The sequence below is a fragment of the Kwoniella newhampshirensis genome, chromosome 12, assembly GCF_039105145.1.
Source record: "Kwoniella newhampshirensis strain CBS 13917 chromosome 12, whole genome shotgun sequence".
NCBI classification, from domain to species: domain Eukaryota; kingdom Fungi; phylum Basidiomycota; class Tremellomycetes; order Tremellales; family Cryptococcaceae; genus Kwoniella; species Kwoniella newhampshirensis.
The window spans coordinates 920,161-935,913 of record NC_089965.1 but is presented as its reverse complement, the minus strand read 5'-3'; the positions used below and the strand labels follow the sequence as shown (position 1 = coordinate 935,913).

The 15,753-nt window shown below is 50.7% G+C and overlaps 6 protein-coding genes across 6 annotated transcripts; 2 read left to right on the top strand and 4 right to left on the bottom strand.

The window, feature by feature from the left end:
* Window positions 1-239: 239 nt before the first annotated feature.
* On the top strand, window positions 240-4,144 carry IAR55_005918 (uncharacterized protein; the record flags this gene model as incomplete). Its single annotated transcript, XM_066949007.1, has 17 exons — window positions 240-378; window positions 439-614; window positions 667-898; window positions 947-1,200; window positions 1,255-1,344; window positions 1,398-1,548; window positions 1,596-1,767; window positions 1,838-2,259; window positions 2,310-2,378; window positions 2,430-2,608; window positions 2,659-2,765; window positions 2,817-3,086; window positions 3,139-3,262; window positions 3,319-3,465; window positions 3,517-3,809; window positions 3,864-4,041; window positions 4,106-4,144. The coding sequence occupies 17 exons, from the start codon at window positions 240-242 to the stop codon at window positions 4,142-4,144; spliced, it is 3,042 nt and encodes a 1,013-aa protein (XP_066800780.1).
* Window positions 4,145-4,794: 650 nt separating this feature from the next.
* On the top strand, window positions 4,795-6,420 carry IAR55_005917 (uncharacterized protein; the record flags this gene model as incomplete). The annotated part of the gene is made up of 11 exons (XM_066949006.1): window positions 4,795-4,961; window positions 5,009-5,052; window positions 5,168-5,223; window positions 5,271-5,313; window positions 5,364-5,681; window positions 5,744-5,884; window positions 5,929-6,010; window positions 6,052-6,157; window positions 6,201-6,241; window positions 6,300-6,341; window positions 6,393-6,420. The coding sequence occupies 11 exons, from the start codon at window positions 4,795-4,797 to the stop codon at window positions 6,418-6,420; spliced, it is 1,068 nt and encodes a 355-aa protein (XP_066800779.1).
* Window positions 6,421-6,601: 181 nt separating this feature from the next.
* IAR55_005916 (uncharacterized protein) lies at window positions 6,602-7,697 on the bottom strand (the record flags this gene model as incomplete). The annotated part of the gene is made up of 3 exons (XM_066949005.1): window positions 6,602-6,775; window positions 6,920-7,329; window positions 7,385-7,697. 3 exons carry the CDS (start codon window positions 7,695-7,697, stop codon window positions 6,602-6,604), a joined length of 897 nt encoding a protein of 298 aa, XP_066800778.1.
* Window positions 7,698-10,295: 2,598 nt separating this feature from the next.
* On the bottom strand, window positions 10,296-11,929 carry IAR55_005915 (uncharacterized protein; the record flags this gene model as incomplete). The annotated part of the gene is made up of 6 exons (XM_066949004.1): window positions 10,296-10,610; window positions 10,817-11,036; window positions 11,303-11,324; window positions 11,495-11,576; window positions 11,622-11,809; window positions 11,881-11,929. 6 exons carry the CDS (start codon window positions 11,927-11,929, stop codon window positions 10,296-10,298), a joined length of 876 nt encoding a protein of 291 aa, XP_066800777.1.
* Window positions 11,930-12,195: 266 nt separating this feature from the next.
* On the bottom strand, window positions 12,196-13,715 carry IAR55_005914 (DNA-binding protein, 42 kDa; the record flags this gene model as incomplete). The annotated part of the gene is made up of 6 exons (XM_066949003.1): window positions 12,196-12,320; window positions 12,572-12,761; window positions 12,804-13,198; window positions 13,324-13,397; window positions 13,458-13,559; window positions 13,621-13,715. The coding sequence occupies 6 exons, from the start codon at window positions 13,713-13,715 to the stop codon at window positions 12,196-12,198; spliced, it is 981 nt and encodes a 326-aa protein (XP_066800776.1).
* Window positions 13,716-14,123: 408 nt separating this feature from the next.
* Window positions 14,124-15,659, bottom strand: IAR55_005913 (allantoinase; the record flags this gene model as incomplete). The annotated part of the gene is made up of 5 exons (XM_066949002.1): window positions 14,124-14,261; window positions 14,310-14,976; window positions 15,058-15,065; window positions 15,124-15,346; window positions 15,463-15,659. 5 exons carry the CDS (start codon window positions 15,657-15,659, stop codon window positions 14,124-14,126), a joined length of 1,233 nt encoding a protein of 410 aa, XP_066800775.1.
* Between the last annotated feature and the right edge of the window lie 94 nt (window positions 15,660-15,753).

The following is a 15,753-nucleotide window of genomic DNA, read 5'->3' as shown; positions in this document are numbered from 1 at the left end:
TACTGAAATAGCGAGAACAGGTGGAGGTCAATGGACACGCCTGGGTGTAAAAGGGAGGGGACGAAATAAAGAACGGTTCCGCAGCTATTTGCTGACCGCATGTCGTCGCTGCTTTTCTCTCCTCCACTCTTTGCATGTTGCCTCTCTGGCGGAACCCATAATTCCTCGATCTCGATCACGATCACCTCTGTCTCTCCTCAGCGATATTCGAGATCATTGACAAGCAGCGATCAATCACCATGGCCGCAGTTCAGGTCGCTCTTCCAAGCTCATCAAAGCTACATCCACCGATCACGATTCTGAAAAGAGCTCGCAATGATGTCCCTCTGTCCCAGACAAAGTTTTTCAAGAAGACTGCAAGGGGAAAGGTCATGAACAGTGAGTTATCGTCGGTTGATGTGTGGACCACGGAGGGGACAGTTGCTGAAGGAGATTCAGTACTGCGAGAGCGATACGTTCGAGACGACATACCCTGTGGTTTCGAAGACTGTGCTTTGTGTGTCGATTTTCCGGGTCAGCGATCTGTGTTACCCAGAATTGGGTACACTCAACATCAATATTTCGCTGGGAACGGTCATTGGCTTGTGATCGATACCAATATCGTCTTGCACCAGGTGAATTATCATAGAAAGCTCAGCCATCTGAGAAGTAGTTGACAAATATCAGATGGATCTCTTGACGGCTTTACCTACATCATTGCCACTGATCCTCCCTTCCACCACAATCCGAGAAACACGACACCGATCTTTACCCCTCTACAATCGACTTCAACAGTTGATCCAAGATGAAGATCGATGTATATGGGTGTGGTGGAACGAAGAGAGACGGGAGACAGCAACCGTACAGGAGGATGACGCAGAGAAGGGTGTCGAGGGTGTGAATGATAGGAATGACAGGGGTTAGTGAATCATCTTGTCGATCACATATCAGCTAACAGACTCTCAAGCCATCCGACAAACCCTCCATTTTTATACCGAGCATCTCAGTGCATCCAGTTCCAAGACCCCGCAATTGATCCTTCTCACTGACGATCGAAGAAATCGCGAAATCGCCATCTCAGAAGGCCTTACTGCTGTGAGCGCCAGGAGTTATGTTGATGGTCTGATCGGAGGAGAGAGGGAAAGACTAGTGGATCTGGTTGTAGGAGGAGTAGACGAGGTAGCGACTGGCGAGCGTCGGGCGAAGCGGATCTACCAAGACGTATGTCTAAATCAATAAGGAGCCGAAATGAGCGCTGACTTCGCGTTTTGATAGTACCTGCCGCAAGAAACATTGATGGCCGGTGTAAAGACAGGAAGGTATCATCAGGGACATTTCAATTCCAATCAGTACAACTACCTGGAGGTATGTGAAGTCGGGCCCTGTAAAGACTAGATCTGGCAACTGATTTGACGCAGGGTACCGTCAATGTTCCGGGACTGACGAAACCCGTTCTTCTTGTTGGGCGAACGGCTATGAATCGATCGGTGAATGGTGATATCGTAGTCGTCGAGATTCTGCCTGAGTCCGAGTGGAAGGCTCCTGGCGAAGAAATGGTCGATCAAGATGGTATGTAATCGTTGCTACCGAAAACCTTTCTAACATATTGCCGCCAGTCGCGTTACGGGACGATGATGCGGAAGATGATGAGGGAGCTGGTCTGCCGGACAAAGAGCTGGAAAAGCAACAGACAGAGCAGATGGAGGTGGAGGAGGAGACAAGGAAGAAACCAAAAGACATTCTTCCCACTGGTCGTGTCGTAGGTGTGGTGAAGCGAAACTGGCGAGCGTGAGTGTACAGAAGCACCGTGCCATTTGCGATCGTCAATTGAAAGAGCGAGCTCGATTCTTCCATGTAGCTGTGTCTGCCATATCGATCGATCTTCCTTATCCGAAGCCGCCCTCACATCCCTTGCACAACAAACAGTCTTCGCCACCCCGTTGTCAACTTCCCTTCCGCGTATCCGACTCCGTACGCGACAGGCTCCTCAGCTTCTTGATCAGAAAATCCTGGTGACTATTGATTCATGGTCCAACAACTCGCGCTACCCGGATGGTCACTTCGTACGATCTCTCGGCCAAGTGGAGAGTAAGGAAGCGGAACAGGAAAGCCTGTTACTGGAATATGAAGTGCCATACAGACCCTTCGGGAAGGCTATTCTTGGCTGTCTTCCCGTAGAAGGTGACAAATGGGTGGTGCCCGAGAAGAGGCCTCAAAGTCTCGAGTGGCGCGATCGAGAGGACCTCAGGGAGTTGATCGTCTGCAGTATCGATCCACCAGGTAGGATTTTCTCTCCAGCACCCCATAGCCAGCGCTGACAGCTTGCGCAGGATGCCAGGACATTGACGACGCTCTACATGCTCGACGTCTTCCCAACGGAAACATTGAGGCTGGTGTTCGTGAGTAGTATCCCCATCAAATCGTAGGAATCAAAGCTGATTGTCTGGCAGACATCGCCGATGTATCTCATTTTGTACACCCTGACAACCCCATGGACTCGGAGGCTGCTGCTCGAGGTACCACCGTGTACCTGGTGGACAAACGAATTGATATGCTGCCAGCCTTATTGGGTACCAATCTTTGCTCGTTGAGACCGTTTGTGGAGCGATTGGCCTTCTCCGTCATCTGGGTTGGTGCTGTTGATCTTTTTTTGAAATCGTTACTCATCAAATCATGTAGGAGATGAACGTAGAAGCCGACATCGTAAATGTTAGATTTGTCAAATCGGTCATTGCCTCCAAAGAGGCGTTTACCTACGAGGCAGCACAGCTTCGAAAGGATAATAAGTAGGTTGTCAGCTTGTTTCATTCAACTTGTCGATAGCTCACGAGCGGTAGATCCCTCAACGATCCCCTCACTGAATCCATCCGTTTGCTCAATACCCTCGCCATTAAGCTCAAAGCGGGGCGTATGCGAGCCGGAGCATTGTCACTCTCGTCACCTGAGTTGAAAATACACCTCGATTCATCGGAGTCTGCCGAGCCTATCGACGTGGAGCAGAAGCAGCAGCGGGAGACGAACAGTCTCGTTGAGGAGTTCATGTTGCTCGCGAACATTAGTGTCGCTGCTAAGATACAGGAGACGTTCCCTGCGACTGCTGTATTGAGGTATGTCTTCATTGCGATCCCTTTGCGCGAAGGTGTCTGACCGGCCTCGCAGACGGCACTCGCCTCCTCCCAAGACCAACTTTGAAGCACTACAGGACATCCTGATGAAGCGCAAGGGCATGACTTTAGATGTTTCAAGCTCAGGAGCGCTTGCCAATTCGCTTGATAGTTGTGTCGTGAGTCCACACGGCGTAGTGGTAAGCTGCTGGCGAGCTGATATTTGTAACGCTAGGAGCCAAACGAACCGGAATTCAATACTTTGGTTCGTATCATGGCTACGCGGTGCATGTTGTCGGCCGAGTACTTTTGTTCGGGCAGTGTCTCGAAAGACACGTATGGTCACTACGGCCTTGCCACTCCGATCTATACTCATTTCACTGTGCGTTTGCTATATTCAATTTCTTATCAACGCTGACCCTTTCGTGTTCAGTCTCCCATCAGGAGATACGCAGATGTTCTCGCTCATCGTCAATTGTCAGCGGCAATCAATTACACTCCGCTGCATCCTTCCCTACAGTCTAAATCGCACGTGGAGAAGACCCTCAAAGTCGTCAATCGTCGCCATCGTCTCGCCCAGATGGCAGGAAGGGCGTCGGTAGAGTTCTATGTGGGTCTTGCCTTGAAGGCAAGAGGTGCGACCGCCGGCTCTGGTGATGGGCGCTCCAGGGAAGAGGCGTTTGTCATCCGAACTTTCAAAAATGGCTTGGCGGTGTTCGTGTCGAAGTAAGTAGGACTTTCCAACCCACTCGCGGTCGACACTGACCGATTGTTCACCAGACTCGGTTTAGAGGGATTAATAACATTTGACAAGGACAGCCATGACTACGATGCTGAAAACTACACTATCAGGGTTCCCAGAGCGGAAGGAGGAGAAGTGTCGATTTCGGTGTTTGACAAAATCACTGTTGACATCTCAATCGAGAAGGATCAAAACACTCAACGCGGCAAAGTGAAGGTGAGTGTCCAGGTGACGGCTAGACAGAAATTGGAACTCACGCTGACCCAATGATACAATGTAGATGGTGATGGTCGGTCCCATCAACTCCGAAGGAATGTAGGTCCTGGCTCAGTGCACGACTGTTAGAGAAGAAGAGAAGAAGTCATAGTGTGATTTCTCGAAATGAAACGAGGTCACGTGGCGGGCCCGAGGGTCCTTTTGTACCTGATGTTTCAAGTTGCTTGAACATCCACTCTTCACAAATCTTTCCCTTCTATAAATACTCTGACTCGACACGCATGTATTGATAGATCTATCTTCACAAAGTCGCTCGAGTCCTGTTGTGAAATTGTACCCAATCGCCGTTTGTGTTACAGCCGGTTTTGCTCGCCTCGAGGGAAGTCGGGAGCGATCTGTGCATGGCCACTTTTAGAGGTCACTTAGGAGGTATTTTACGTTCTTCTTCTTTTGGCCCCCGCCCCAGTCAGTCACACATCAATGAACTGGGGATCGACAGTGAGGGATAGCACAATGATTGTAGTCCTATTTCTGTGTGCGTGCCTTGCATGGCCGACAAGAAGCAATCCACTTCCTTCAGACGGTACAAGGACAACGAAAGGACAATCTGGAGCGAAACGCAATGTTCCTGGTTTCACCTGGGGCGCTGATCCTATGCGAGGTGTCAATATAGGTGGATGGTGAGTCTGAAACTTCTACATTTGACCGCTGACGTTCATAGGCTAGTGCTGGAGGTATGTCTGGTCGGAGCGGATGTTGCTCACCTCCAAGCCCTGGATTACACCCTCTCTCTTCTCCAACAAACCGGACTGGGTAGTCGATGAATGGACATATGGACAGTACATGTCATCTCAGAAAGACCCATCGTCTGAGCTGCAGAACCACTGGAACACCTGGTTCCAATACGAGGAACTGCAAGAGTAGGTTCATGCTTATACTCTGGTACCAGGCTGATACTCAAATGAAGCATCGCCAACGTAGGTTTGAACACGATACGTATACAGATTGGATGTGAGTTCGACAGTCTTTGCACGAGCTGACAGTCAGTTTGGTCTGTTGTACCCCTTCAGAACGGCGAGCCTTACTTGATCGGTAAGTCTTGCAAGCTGGCTAGGCTGATTGGTAGGCGCATACGACTATCTTAAGTCTGCCGTTGAGTGGGCAGCGTCGTTGAATCTGAAGGTGAGTGTTGCGGACTGCTCGCAGCTGAACCTTGAAGGTCATGGTAGATCTTCATGGAGCACCTGGAAGTCAGAACGGTTTTGACAACTCGTAAGTCTGCTTTCGTTTGAGCCGATACTGATTCTTTAGAGGATTACGAGGTACACGGGACTGGTTCTATAATGATACCAATACCGCACGTACCCTTACGGCTCTTCAAGTCCTCACTGCCGAGTTTACTCAGCCATCTTACAACGAGACTGTGATTGCAATCGAGCTTATCAATGAACCATTTCCTTTCAATAACGACGAGCTCAATACCTTGAAGTCCTTCTATGAATCAGCATATGCTTCAGTCCGAGGAGCATCCGAGCAGTCAAACCTTGTGGTGGCTTTAGATGAAGGCTTTCAAGGTCTTCAAGTGTGGGAAACGTTCATGACGGGACCGTCCTTCTATGACGTGACAATGGATACGGTAAGTGGGTCATATTGTTGGATACCACTGACAATCAGCATATCTATACAGTGTGAGCAAAACCAGCACTAGTCACACTGATAAGCAGATTTACTCTGGAACTTCTCGCTATGGGCTACGCCGCCAATTTGAACTGGTATTGCGGTCAGGCGGATTATATACGGGCTTCGAACGACATACACTGGACTATTGTTGGGGAGTTCACTCGTGAGTCTTTCCACGACATTCGGAACTCGAGTTGATGTCACTAGCCGCCAATACCGATTGTGCGCCGTGGCTGAACGGTCGAGGCAAAGGCGCCCGCTACGACAACACTTTGAACAGCTCTGCACCGTGGGTGACCGAAATGCGGAAGGAGCTGAATTGATGTGAAGGCTGCAATACCCTGGTGATTGTAGTGGAAAGACCGGCGCCGATCCTGGTAAATTCACCGCTGAGTATGTGGAATACCTTGCAAAGTCCTTTGAAACACAAACATGGGTTTATGAACAAGCAGTGCGTTTTCTACACCTGATTCCGTAAGCTTACTTCAGTCGGGCTGGGTGATGTGGACGTGGAAAACAGGTCGGTGTCTTGCCTTGGATCCATCCCATGTAGGTCTAATTGGACTGATCGAATTCAGAGAGCGCGTCAGATTGGTCTTTGCAGACTGGGATTACCTATGGTGGGTGGTAATCGGCAGCGCGTCGCTGACAATTTTAGGCTGGGTACCAAGCCCGATCTACTCAAAGCCGCACGGGTGAGTCTGGGTGTTGAGGTTGAGAGCTGATTTCAGAACACCTTGCACGAGCTCCGCGTCGTCACCTACGAGTGCGACCTCTCAATCTTCGGGCCATCGTTTGTCGTCGATTCGATATCAATGGATGATTATTATACCCGCCTTGATAGCAGCAATGTTGTAGTCCTGCATGCGATTGTTGGATCCTAATTCACGTCATGTATCGTAATTTCCCCATTCTCCATCTTCTCCAGCTCACGCAACACTTCGGCCTCACGTACTCGCCGGCGTATCTGCTCTCTACGGGTCCTGCCGTGCACTGCAGCTTCGTAGCGCGCTTGGGCAAGGTTGTGTGACGCACTGCAAATCAGCACCATGCGCTGAATTTCGTCCACTCACTCGACGTGATGCTTATCGAGCATTTCTCGATGTGTATCCGCTGCGTATCCCAGTCGGTGGTATTGCATCCAACAAACCACAGCACTCTATTCTGTCAGTGCGACACCGGAGACAGCCAAACTCACAGCTACTCCAACAACCGCAAGAAACCTTGGATTGGACATGTACCGCTCCTCTCCTGGTCCAGTAGGTTGGAAGCCCATATGGACGTCCTCATAAGGTCGCCAGCCCTGAGAACCGTCAAAGCCACCCCAGGCCCCTTTGCCAGCATCGCTGTCCCTGAATCGTCGAGTCGACCCGTCCCATGCCGCAGCGCCCCCTTGTCTTCTCCGCATGACTTCAGCGTGCATTCGGGGATCTTGCGGCGTGCGTGCCGCCATAGATGACAGGTCCCAGCCGTACCCGGTCTTCATGTAAGCGGATCTCGATGACGGTTGGGCAAGCAGCTTGTAGGCTCGGTTCAGCACAGCGAAATGATCGTGTGAGGATGATGGATGTGACGAATCGGGATGGAGAAGCAAAGCTAGTTTGTAATCTGTTCGGGCATACTGTCAGCGACCAAGTTGTAATAACAGAAGATTTACACTTACATTGCTGCTTGACCTGTTGCTCACTGGCTGACCTATCAAGAGCCATAACCTCGAATGGATCGGGAGGACCACCATTTTTGCCAGTTTCTGGAAATCGGTAAGTTTGAGCGAGGCTATCGGACCGCTGTTTCCCTTTCCTCGGATGTGCTTGACTCTCGGTATTCCCTGGTCGGATGTACGAGGAAGAAGCGTGGTCCGAAGAACTGTCCGCTCCGGGCAGAGCGGCCGAGTGGGCAAGGCGATAGTTGAGACATGCAAGACGTTGAGGGGAGATGAGGATCGAGGGGAACCAGATGCATGATCGGATCACCATTGGACCAAGGCTCTACGATTGTCAAACTGTGTGGAGAAGATCGAAAGTGCGAGAGCGTAGGGACACAGAGGTCTCTGAGAGTAGTGAAGTAAAGTGATCGAAAAGAGTCTGCGCAAGAACTGATGAAGATCCCAGTGGTCTCGTGGTCGCGATGAGTGACAGACATCAGAGAACGGGAAGAGTGGCCGAGATCGACCGAGAGTGAAGCTGTAACGGATGATTACGATCCTGGATTCTAATTAGATTAGGATTGGGCTTTGTAATCAAAACCCACTACTCCCGGAATCGACGAGACTGATTTCTCGAGGCACTTTCCAACGCTACGTCGAAGAACTCTCCTGTCACCTTCACACGACATTCATCGAATCATTCAGTCATCGATCAGATTCCCATGTAGTGTTCGGCGGCTGAGGGATCAAACACCTCTGCTGTGAGTGACTGTGTTCGTACGACCCTACCTCGTCTATGCTGAATATACCTGCGTCTGTCCCGTCTGTCCTGCTGGAAACATCCCTCCGTCGATGTTACTATTTTGGGACTTCGTAGTCTTCACGTCTCGTACTCCGGTTCGCCCACAATCTGCACCAACCTTGATATGCTTCTATATGGATCCAACTCTCAAAGTGGGAGTCTGTCTTCCCATAGAAGCTTCCTTCGAGCTGTACCCCTACCTCAGCACTCCGAGCTCGTATCGGGGTCCAATCGACAAGACCGTACCAGTATAGGTGCTCGAATATCCCGAGCGTTGTCGCTCACCCGCTCGAGATACAAGACAAAGTCCCAATCCATCGCTTTCCCGGCCGCAGCTCGAACAGAGTCATCACTATCTAAATCGGAGTGCACCTCTGAGGAACAATTTCCGATCAAGTACGATGGTCAACCCATTGACCCCACTGGTGAACTGCTACGCTCCCAGATCGTCCGGGAAGTCTCTCGGCCTGTTGTGACTGTACATGGTGAGCCTTGTACCCTTCACTCTGAGCTGACTGGTAGGAAATCGCGATCACACTCACTTCCCAGGTACACTCTCCCAATCACTCGAAGGCACTTTGGTGCGGGAACCCATCAGACCTTCCCCATATACCGTGACAAAGTTCGGTGGTCGTTTGTCACAAGTGCAGCAGGCGAACTTCCGTAGGGTCTCAGCATACTCAAAGACAAAGGCGCTTCCGGAGGAACACAGAATAGTGCGACAGACTCCCTCCCTTAATGTCCGAAATCCGCCAACAGTTCCCACTGCCGAGTGTTTGTCTTCTCATGTCTTTCCCACGCATCCAGAGGAGGTGCTCCCACAATTGTCGCCACGATCTCCATCACAAACCCCCGAAGTCTCCTCAAAATACGATCTCACCCTGTCTACAGACAGTTTCGTTACACCATCTCTCTTTTCCGCACAGTCAACAGTGAATCGTGCTTGTCTCGCTCGGTGTGATTGGCGGTCTTACCCACTCATGGGCGAATCACGTCAGTCCGTGAGCTCGATGGACGGAGGTGTCATAGTCTCAACTTCGACTCCCACCTTGGAGTACAGATCAACAACATGCACGAGAGGAGAGATAAATGACATTATCAGTATGAAGGCGACGGAAATGGGGGTAAGTTTCTTTTATAAGAGATCCCAGTGTAACACGCAAATATTCAAATAGCGACTGTACAGTCCCCCGACACTCCCTTTTGACGAGTCCCAAGACGTTCCTGAGCATTCCACATCCGGATTCCACAAGAGCGAGAGCTCTGGGACGATACAAAGCCAGAGTACAACTGGGAACAATTCGTATGAGGCTAGACAGGAACAGCTTTTCGACGATGTCTTCTCGACTTGGGGTTTATCTCCGTATAAAACTGTTTCACTACCTTCCACGATCGCGAATCAAGATAGTCCAGGAAGAAGGAAATCCTTTACAGCGATCATTGATATTTTGTGCTCGCCAGAATCACTGGGGAACATCACGAGCGGCAGTCTCAACGATCCTCAAATGACGAGCTCAGTCGATATTTTGAGTTCTGACGGGAGTCTCGTGCAGGGGGTCGACGAGACGGAAGTCGATCACACTGCCGAGGTCCCGTTGACACCTATACGAAGTGAGTTTAGGCTGAGCTGCAGAAGGCCCATCCACACTCACATCCGTATAGAAATCGGGAGAATATTAGGACAAATAGGTACCGTGTCCTCTACAGAACTGGGACAGAGAAGCAAGCACTTAAGTGAGTCCAGCACAATTCTGTCAAGCTGAGACGTAGTGGAAAACGCTAGACGAAGACGGGCGAACCTCAAACGGCAAGCCAATCGGACGGCAACTCCTTGATTGCCTGAGCTCAATTATTCTCCTGTCGATCATTCTTAGCAAAGCACAGTCGGTCGAAGTTCCTGTGGTTAACGCCTATTGAATCCTGTCGCAGCTGTCTCGAAACACGCACGGTTCTCTTCAAGCAGACCATCATGATGTCACATTACAGTCGTCTAGTTATAACTTATGTCATCTTGTCCTGACCCAGCACACACTTCGCCCAAAGCTGCAGCAACCCTCTGCCTCTCTCGTGAGCCGGGAATTGTTGGGGATCCCTGCGAACATCAGCGATGATCGCGCACCAGAGAGCTTACCTGACGATGATAGTAGCATGAGCATTAGCAATCTCTGGCCACCAGGTGACATATTTCTTCAGGGGCAATGCGTTGAGCCATAGGGCCATACGCAGCTGGCTGTCCTTCGGTCTCACTTTGATCGTGACTTCCTGAGGTTGGATTGGCATTTTGACAACAGTGAATACATCAGGTGTATCAGCTGATTCGATCAAGTCAGATTCGAGTTCGCGTTCGATGCGGCGTATAGCGTCTCTCAAGCCTTGAATCGATAGACCCGAAGCGGAAGGTATGGGTGACTGGGCACCTGTGCTGGAGGTATGTGCGAGCTCCTGCAGGCGTCGCTTCCTGTCGTAAGCGGGGTTTGGTTTGGGTCACTCACGATCGTCGAGTATCCAGCGATTGACGAGCGAAGCTGACATTAGCGCAACCTTATCGACATTGACTCACATTAACAGAACCAGGAGGGGCAACACAATCGGGAAAAGAAGCAGAATGATCTGAGAATTAGCCAGCTTCTGCGCGCAGGTCCACTCACATAATTGTAGGGGAAGCGGTAACGAAGTACTGGCGGTAACGTCCCAATATACGATGTCAATTTCTTATTGGCAACCTTCTTTTCCTGCTTTAATTTGCGGCAAGTGCGTATCACGCCCGCCTCGTCGGCATCCACCTCGATCCCTTGCTCTTCCCATTGGACAAAGTGATCTACTATTTCGATTGCAGCTGTGGGATAGGGCGTCGTGTTGTCATTGATGCTGAAAGTTAGCGTCAGAAGGTCATCATTAACTCACCCGCTGGCGAAAACATGAAGGCGGTCGAAACATTCCAAAGCTTGATGGAAGATCAAGCGAGGGTCTGCCATGATTTCGAGAAGAGGCCTTGGATCCTGATCAGAGTAGCGGTCGACCACGTATAACTGCTCGCCTGATCGAGACAAAATTCGCGCGCCGATCCAACACAATGTCGTCGATATAAATGTATCTGGCTGGTGAGCGTGGGATAGTGCGTAGTTGAGACCTACTGTAGCGCGGAATCCCATACCACTGACGATCAGCTTGTTCCTCGTCACTGCTGACTCACAGGTGATGCAATTGTGGAGAACGAAACAGGGTGATGAGCCTCAAAGAACGAAGGTGTTCGAGAGTGAAGCAGCCCGATCAGATAGCGGGCGACGACTGGAGGTCAGCAGGTCGTTAGTTACTGCAAAACTCACGTCCCCCTAAGGAGTATCCCATCACGCTGAATTTGACCACTCGATCGCCTTGAGATTCAAGGGCTGCGACTTTCTGGTCGACCTGGAATAACGACATGAGCCGAATCCTTCAAAGATGTACACTGACCTCCCACGCGACTCTGCTCGCACAGACATCAACACCATCATATGTGAGTTGGGATGTCATTCCACCAGCGACCATGATGACGACTTTCTCGACACCCTTTTCCAGCTCTGTGATCACAGTGGGGTCCTCAAAGGCTCCAGACACTTCTTGGTCGGTACGAGTACCATGCCATGTTGTTTCAAGCTCCTCTTTCGCCACCGATAAATGAGCAGGGGAACCTGATGATATCAGCCTTGCCCTAAACGAATGTAGAACGCACCCCAAAGACCATGAATCAGTACGATCAGATGAGCCTGAGAGACACTCATCGTGGCAAGACAGATTGGCTTGCAAGAAAAGGCAGAAAGTGAAGAAATGACGACGATGAATGAGAGATAGAGATAATGTTGATCCAACTTATCGTTTGCTGTTGTCTCTCCACCCTCTTGCCTCCACTGGGCGGGCCACGTGCTCATTTCCATGCTCAGAGATGGTCCTCTTGCGAGCATGCCGCACAAAACCGCGCGGGCAACATGAAGCAATGGGAAAATGCATTTATTTGTTGGATTTGGTATACTTGGCAACACTTTCGCCCCTAAGCTTTTGTTTCCTCCTTGACCTCCTCCCCGTTTGTCTTCTTGTTCTTCTTCTTGGGCGCTCGCAGAGGTTGGGCAATGAGCTTCTGGAGCTCCTCGTCTTGGAACGATTTGGAGGATGAGACTTTGTCACTGCAATAGTCAGCGATAGGTTTTTACCAGCTGTGACTCACCTAGAGTACCACACGGGGTTGGGAGAAAGAAGCAATGGACCAGCGGGGAGTAGCGCGACTGCATGTCAGCCAGCATCACCAATCGTTATGACTTACTTGTGAAGAAAAACTCGGCCACAATGGTTCCGGGAGCAGTCTGTACGATATCGTAAGGTTTCAAGAGACCTGCAAGTCAGCCAGGAATGGTTGAACAAGGGCTCACCATGAGTCACAGCCTCCTGGACACCCATTCTCGCTCGTTTCTCATCGTCAAGCGCCCGAAGAGTAAAGGGGAAAACACCAGCTTTCTTTTGAATCTCGGAAAACACAGCTCGTGACGTCTTCATTTTCAGCTGATAGTTGACGTCGGTAGCTCGTTTGTAGATGGAAGTTCGAGATGGATCGGCTTTTGCCTGAAATGAAGTCAGTATGTGCAAAGGGCAATAGGAACGCACCTTTCCATTGCTACCTGAAACGACCAAGATATCCACACCGTACACCTCACCCTCATCGAAAGTAGCGGTCTCATGATCCCTCTTGAGCTCGGGGGTGGGATTCAACAAAACTCGCTTCTTGCCGTCCGTGACGTTTTGCTGGTGCTGACAACTGAGCATACCCTCGACACCGACACAGCCATACTCCTTGGCTGCCTTCTCGACGATATCGGAAACATCCCAATTCTTGGCACCGACTTTGAGCGTTCTCATCGCTAACTGAGCAGCATCGTAAGCTGCTTTGATGACATCAGCAGCAAGGCCATCGGTCTTTGAGGATAGATGAACCGTCTCGGCGTGAGTGACAGCGTATCCGTCGAGCTGAATACCGAGCATGACCTTGACGACATCGTTTTCTTTGAGGACGATTTCGGGGTCAGAGGGAAGTGGGGAGACGTGAGAGACGACATTGTTGACGGAAATGGATGTGGGGAATGCAGAACCTGTATGGGTCAGTGGACCGCAGGCACGGTTGACGCACCTTTTCCGACTTTGACGCCGTTCTTGGCTTTGTTCCACAAAGGAGCGACGGTCTCAGCAACGAGCTTGTCACCTCTGCGGGCTGTTTAGCGGAAGTTTCGGGGACTGGGACATGGTTTTGGATCAACAACGCACTCGATACAAAGGTCCAGGACCTTCTTGCCGGCGACTACCTGGGGAATGAACTTCTTAAGAACCTCGCCGAGGGCCTGACCGGCAGTGGTATACTTTGTGAGGCTGTCCAGGAGAAGCTCGTTTTAGCGCTCTACCCTTCGGTATGTCTCAAGATACGACGCACGCATCGTTACCGAGCCCCTTCTCTACCTCCTTCTCAGCCTTGGCGTCTGGCTGAGGAACGTTCTTCTTGAGATCGACTGCGGGTTCTGTAGACATTATAGTGAGACGCGATGGATAACGAGTACTAGGCGACAAGGAAGGCCGGTTGAATTCAAGGACGTTGCTTGATCGCAACCGAAAGGAGAGCAGCACCGGAGAGCCAACAAAAAACACAACGTGATGTCACTTCGTTCTCTTTTCTTTCTTTTTTTTTCACTCGAAACTCCGCCTTGTGGCAGGGGACATGTCCCGAGATTACAAAACCATCCAGAGGATTACAATTGAGAACCTAATCGATTCTGATGTTCTTCTTAGCATTCTTATGGGCAATCAGTAATTATATTATCCTTAGCGCAGAATGGGGCTGTCGTCAGGTCTAGCAGTTACACTTGTAATCCAATATACCTTCGCAGACGACCAGGACAAGACTACTGCCAGCTACAGGCTGCAAGAGGCTATGCACACTTATAACAAAGCACCTGATGATCCCAGCGCGTTCGAACCGTCCCAAGCGATTTGTCCGCCCACATACGTCCTCTCCACAACTCCCCTCAACTTCATGCCAACGTAGGGTGATACCTTGTTCTTGAATCGAAGAGTTTCCTGCAGCCGAGTCAGTAGATTTCTAAGCGTTAAGCATTGGCAACCCACTTGAGACACTTCAAACTCTGCTGCTGGATCGAATACTACGTAATCCGCAGCAGCTCCGATCGCAAGCACACCTTTCTTCCCCTCCAGGCCCACTTGCTTTGCCTGAGCTTGTCCTAGCCAGTCAACAACCCTCCTGATGCCGACTTCTTCTCCCAACTCTGTCCACAACAAGGACAGGCCCAATCCCAGTCCCGACACTCCTCCCCATGCTGTCATGAAATCCCCTTTCTTCAGCTCAGGAACGCAAGGAGAGTGATCAGAAACGACATAATCAATCGTCCCGTCCAATAAAGCAGAGATGAGACCTTTGCGGTTAGCCTCGTCGCGGATGGGTGGACAACATTTGAATTGTGTTGCGTTTGGGGGAATGTCTTCTGCTTTTAGACAAAGGTAATGGAAACAGGTTTCCACGGTAAGATTGGAGACGCCGTCCGCTCGAGCTGCCTTGATAAGTGGAACTGCACCTGCAGCCGACAGGTGTACGATGTGGAAGCGAAGTTGGGGATACCGACGAGCGATTTTCAGGACCAACTCAAGTGCCGTAATCTCCCATTCGGGCGGTCTTGATCCCACGAATGTTTTGTATTGACTTGGGTCGACGACAGCAGGGGAGTGGGTGTGGACGTCTAGCTCGGCGTGAAACAGGATCAAAGCGTTCGTGCCCTGCCTTAGTCAGCGTATAGCAACGGCGCAGTCACTCACGTCTAGGGCATCGCATGCACGTGTCAGATCATCCTCCTGCACGCACGGGAACTCCTACAGCGACGTATGCGCGGTCAGCTCATGATCTTGCACTTCGCAGTCAACAACTTACATCGACACCTGACTCAATCAAGAAACATTTGAAGCCCTTCACGCCAGCGGTAAGTAAGGGTACCAGCTCATTCTGATTGCCTGGAATGATCCCTCCCCAAAAACCGAGATCCGATTTCACCCCAATCTTCTTAGCCTCGGCTCTCTTGCATTCCAGTCCTTTTACGGTAGTGGTCGGAGGGATTGAATTGAGCGGCATATCTATCACGGTTGTGACACCTCCGCTGACGGCTGCCGTGGTGCCAGTTTGAAACCCTTCCCAGGCGGTTCGACCGGGTTGATTGAGGTGGACATGAGTGCTTCGGCTGGTTAGCCGATTACGACAGGACGGGGCGCTCACTCTATCAGACCAGGAAGTAAAACCTTGCCATCCTCGATGCGTAAAACCTCGGTAGCATTCAGTTTCTCTTCCTGCTCGAGACCCAATCGTATATCAGTGATGATCCGAGTCGTCAAATCAATTTCGAGAGTGGCCGGCTGCGGGGTGACGGCTCCAGGAAGCAGTGCGAGGGGCGCAAGGACGATTTGCTTAGACATGGCACACGGTCAGCCCTTTGTAAGTGATGACGGATGCCAAACGAACGTCTTCAAGATAGAGGAAAGAGAAAACAAATAAGCTAAACGCTGTCTG